This window comes from Coptis chinensis, chromosome 6 (assembly GCF_015680905.1).
Source record: "Coptis chinensis isolate HL-2020 chromosome 6, ASM1568090v1, whole genome shotgun sequence".
Taxonomy (NCBI): domain Eukaryota; kingdom Viridiplantae; phylum Streptophyta; class Magnoliopsida; order Ranunculales; family Ranunculaceae; genus Coptis; species Coptis chinensis.
The window spans coordinates 10,058,125-10,062,745 of record NC_141461.1 but is presented as its reverse complement, the minus strand read 5'-3'; the positions used below and the strand labels follow the sequence as shown (position 1 = coordinate 10,062,745).

Sequence of the window (4,621 nt, the reverse complement as noted above, 5' to 3'; positions counted from 1 at the left end):
TGACTGAACACAAGGTTAGTTCTCGTTTCTCTCTAATTTAATTTTGAACTTGTTAGTTGCACTAAAAGTTTTTGTTTTTTATTTCTTTTCCAATATGTTTTACAATTAACCGTTCATGCCCTCTCTCTCAAATTAAACCTAAATCGAAAGTATGGTTCCTAAAAAATTCGGCTCTCCCCACATTTGCGCTGAAGCCCTAATTATTCACAGCTAATTCACTTACTATTGAACCAATTTCCCTAACAGTAACAATGGTTGTTGCCATCTATCGAACCATCTTCCCCAAGCTCACTCACTTTGTTCCAAGTTGTCTTCTTTCTTCATCTTCAATCAACTTGGCTTGCCACTCTCAGTTAAAAACAAGTGACTGGACTCCACCTAAATTAGGTTCTACGAGTATTGATTGGCATCTTGATCTTGGTCGCTGGTTATTTAAGTTCCCGAATTTGGAACTACCAAATTATTCAGATAGAGAGGTGTACAATTATTTTATTAAAGTTGTATCTCCTGTTCTTGGAAGTGAAGAAGCAGCAAAAGAGAAAATTTACCTTATTTCCTGTAACCTGGGATGTCCCGGTTTCAGCGTTGAAGTTGACAAGGAGACCAGAGATCAGATATTAGTAACTGTGGAGGGTGTAAAAAAGGTTATTCCAGATTATTACTCATGTTTTGCAGCTTGACTAACTAATGAGTTTCTGACCACAAGAAAGGCATGATTTCTAATACAGACAAACTCTACTCTTAGTTGTCACGTATGAAGGTTTTTATGGATTTTTACTCTTATGTGCAAAATGGAGGACTAGTTGATATGGTCTTCAACCCACTAGACTAGTTTCACATTTAGTGTATGACATATATATTTGAATGTTTGAATTGTTGTTGGTGAACTGCCTTTGAGCTGTTATCTTTAAGTTATTGTTGATCATGTATGAGCACAAGATGAAATCTATTCAACTTTTAATAAAAGAACATGGAAGCAATAAGTTATTTTAAAAAAAAAGTAAGGTATGGGTTTTCAATTAACTGTTCATGTCTACTTTACCTCATTGATTTGCAAATTACTATGCTTATATAACCTCATTTACCTTAAATTTTCTCTGAGCACAATATCTATTCAAATTATATGAACCGAGAAATACAAATTGACCCCATAAAATGTTAGTTTTAGGACAATTACAATTTTGCTTATTTAACTCGAGGATAAATGTTTTCACTAGTTCATCAGAACACCAAATGTCTTGTATAACATAATGTTATGTCCGACTTGAATTTGTGAACCGGGGAATTTTATATTGGCTTGCTAAAATTGTTATGTACTTTGCTTAAGTTTATGGTAATGGAGATATTAGCTGCTTTATGCTCATTGCAAGCATCCACCTGATTTGTGTTCTTTTTCTATAGCTTGTATTTACAATCAGGGATCACCATCCTTTTACTGAACCTATGTTGCAAAAGTAGTTTTTTTATTTTGGAATGTTTAATGGCATTAACAATTTGGCTGCTATGTTCTCATGGAGGTGATTTCCTTATGATCCTTTTACGAGAAGATTTTACCGACCACATATGGTGAATTAAGGCTTCCTCGGGAAGCATCACTTTAAGGTACTTCTTCACTCTAACGTAATGAGTTACTATAGTTTGGCTATTCATTTATTAATATTTAATTTCAGTTGGAAAATATTAAAATTTTCCAGCAAGCACCTCACCTAGATCAACTAATTAGAAGCAATTATCATGTGTGGGGAGACGCCCAAAGAGGGAGTTGGGATTTGTTGGTGTTAATTTGCCGCGAGGGATGTTTTCGACATCAATTTCAATTCCCGAGGGAATTCCGGATTTTCTTTGAACTAGTGAGTAATCATTTACCCAAGGTTTAATTCTATATATGCCATTATGCCTGACTAATATTCAATGAATTATGTTATTTGATGGAGAATAGTCTTTCTGTTTTTAACACCAATTTCTGATGGACTTTTGATTGGAATTTTGGCATAATATTTACCATTAATATTAGAAACTTTGTATAACTTGTTAGTAAATCATAATAGAGGTTGAGAGGAATATTCAAACCAATTGATATTCACAGTTGATTTAATTTTTTGGGTCCATACGCATATAGATGGTGTATGCACTTTAGTTATATGTCTTTAATTGCTAATTGTTGTTTAACCCGTTAGAAATCAGGTTCTACCCCAGTTTTGGAACCGTCTTTTAACATTGTTACGATGTGATTCAAACCCTTGTTGAAACATGAAAAAATACGTTATGTGTCTACTTTCCAGCCCAATTGGCCTCATCACGTTTCAAGGTCTGTGGAAAAAGATTTTGTGTTTAGAAGTTTTGTCGGCAGAAAACAGTGCGTCAAAAATCAGTTTCTGCACACTTTGTTCGAGCCCATTTTTCACATATTTAGAATGAGATTGATAATTTTGTAAAACATAAGAAAGTAAGTTCTGTGTGTTATCTTTACAATGCAAAAAGCCTCGTTGCTTTTGGATAATTGTGGAAAGAGTTGTACTATCCCAAATTTAGTCCGTCAGAAATCTTGTTTGCTGAAAATTAGGATTTTTACAAAGTTCGCACTATAATTACTCCTCGATAGGCTGTCATTGGGAATTCAAGTTCTACATGAAAAAGTAAGTATATATATCTTAGTTTTCAAATAATCAAGTGGTGTATTATTTAGATGACTGTAGGAAACGTTATTGTATTGGTAAGTTGGCTAGAAAACCTACCGTGTTATCTTTTTATGTGCAAGAACTTATTTTGGGAAATATTTCTAGTAATGAACAAAGAGTTTATTAAACTTTTCTTGGGTGTTTTGTATGTGTTTGTAGCCTACGTTTTGATGGTGCTTTTGTTTGGAACCGACATGAATCTTAAGATAGTTTTCGCAGACCGAAAGTATAGTAAAAACTGCGTTTTGAGCAATTCGGACTTGTAGGTTTATTGTGCATTAGTAGGGCTGAAACTTTATATATGATGTTTTGAATATGAACGTTATCTAAAGTGAGAATAATGATTATTTTGAGCATGGTTATGTATGACAATTATGTTTTGGTTAAGAGCTACATAAGGCTTGATTATAATCTTGAAAGATTAGATATTTGTATGATTATCGGTCGTGGCTAGGGATATTTGTGTGTTATATTATAATAATTTTAGACTATGTAGTTAAGTTTGAATTAATATATATGTTAGCTAGTTTTACTCGTTTAAAATATGCTTTGCAAGATGGTATTATCGTATAACGATGTAGGTAAATGATAAGCACCCAAAAGTGTATTATGAAACCCCATTGAGACATATAAATTTGGTTCATTATGTGTTTAATAATCATGAAATAAATATGTTTTCATACTTTTGCAGGTATTTGCAAGAAACATGGAAATATTGGTTAAACCTCGCAATAAAGCACGAGGAACGGGCGTGATATATGAATTTTCCCAAATCCATTAGAAGCATCAAACTTCCAAAGCTCCTACCTCTCGAACCAGTGATTCGAATGCGACAAGAGAGCTGCTCGATAATCGTAGGCGATGAACTCTACGATAGGCGGGAAGTTGTAAACTGCCCAAAATACCGGATCGCCATCGATCGCACATGGACCCACTATCTTGGGGCCACAAGATTGGATGAGTCATCAATCATGGAGCATGTCAAGACAAAGATAACAAATTATTGGTGCAAAGTTGACACCTTGCATGTAATAAATTAGATTAGGTGTTAATAGTGAGAAAAAGGCAAGGTGTCACTTTGTTTTAATGTGGTAGATAAAAATGAATCAATGAGGTTTGATAATTCACGTGGGAGGAAATGAGATTTCTCTCAAATGGAGAAGAAATTAGACAAGGGTGGGGATACTCCATTTACTCCCTTGACTTATTTTCCTCACATGGCATTATTTTAGTTCCTTAGTGAAAATGAGAAGTTAGTTTTAGTTTTTATTTTGCAAAAGCTTGTAATAGTTTTAATGGAGGAACACTTGTTCTTCTAGAGATATAATAGAAGTGAGTTTGGTTGTTGTTAATTCTTCTCTCTCTCTCTCTTTCTCTTTGGAGTTTTATTAGTTCATAAGTCCTTGTCCCAAGGATCATGAGCTAACTTCCCTTTGGGAGTTAATCCAACTCATGTGAGGGAAAAACATTGGTTGTGAGTTTGGTAGGTTTTAGGATGAACTAACTAACACTACATCCTATCCCAAAATGATAGTTGGTGTAGTGTCTAGTTAGAAATCAAACAATGAGCTTAGAGATAAGTCATTGTTTGGTTTCACTTGCTAGCATGTATGAGCTCTTAAGTGAGCCATGCATGCTAGGGATCAACTCTATTTTTCCATTAGGGACTTGTCTATGAGTCTAGGAAGAATCAAAACCTTTTTCAAATAAACAACTAATGATAGTTTCACATGAGGAGGATTAACTCTCCACCTTTCTTTTTAGTAATTTGAATTTTTAGTATCAAGTGCATGTTTTCAACTTAATGTTTTCTTAATGTTTAAGTAGGAATGAAAAAAATCTAGCATTTATATTAGACCCTTACTCCTTAGTTCCCTTTTTGTAACATCAAATTTTTAGTTGTTCTAAGCTTTAGTTTAGTTCGAATCCTTATTCTAACTCTA

At 33.8% G+C, this 4,621-nt stretch overlaps 1 protein-coding gene across 1 annotated transcript; it reads left to right on the top strand.

The window, feature by feature from the left end:
• The first annotated feature begins 251 nt into the window (after positions 1 to 251).
• On the top strand, positions 252 to 680 carry LOC147491375 (multiple organellar RNA editing factor 5, chloroplastic/mitochondrial-like). The gene has a single exon (XM_086567242.1). The coding sequence runs from the start codon at positions 252 to 254 to the stop codon at positions 678 to 680; it is 429 nt and encodes a 142-aa protein (XP_086423368.1).
• Positions 681 to 4,621: the final 3,941 nt, after the last annotated feature.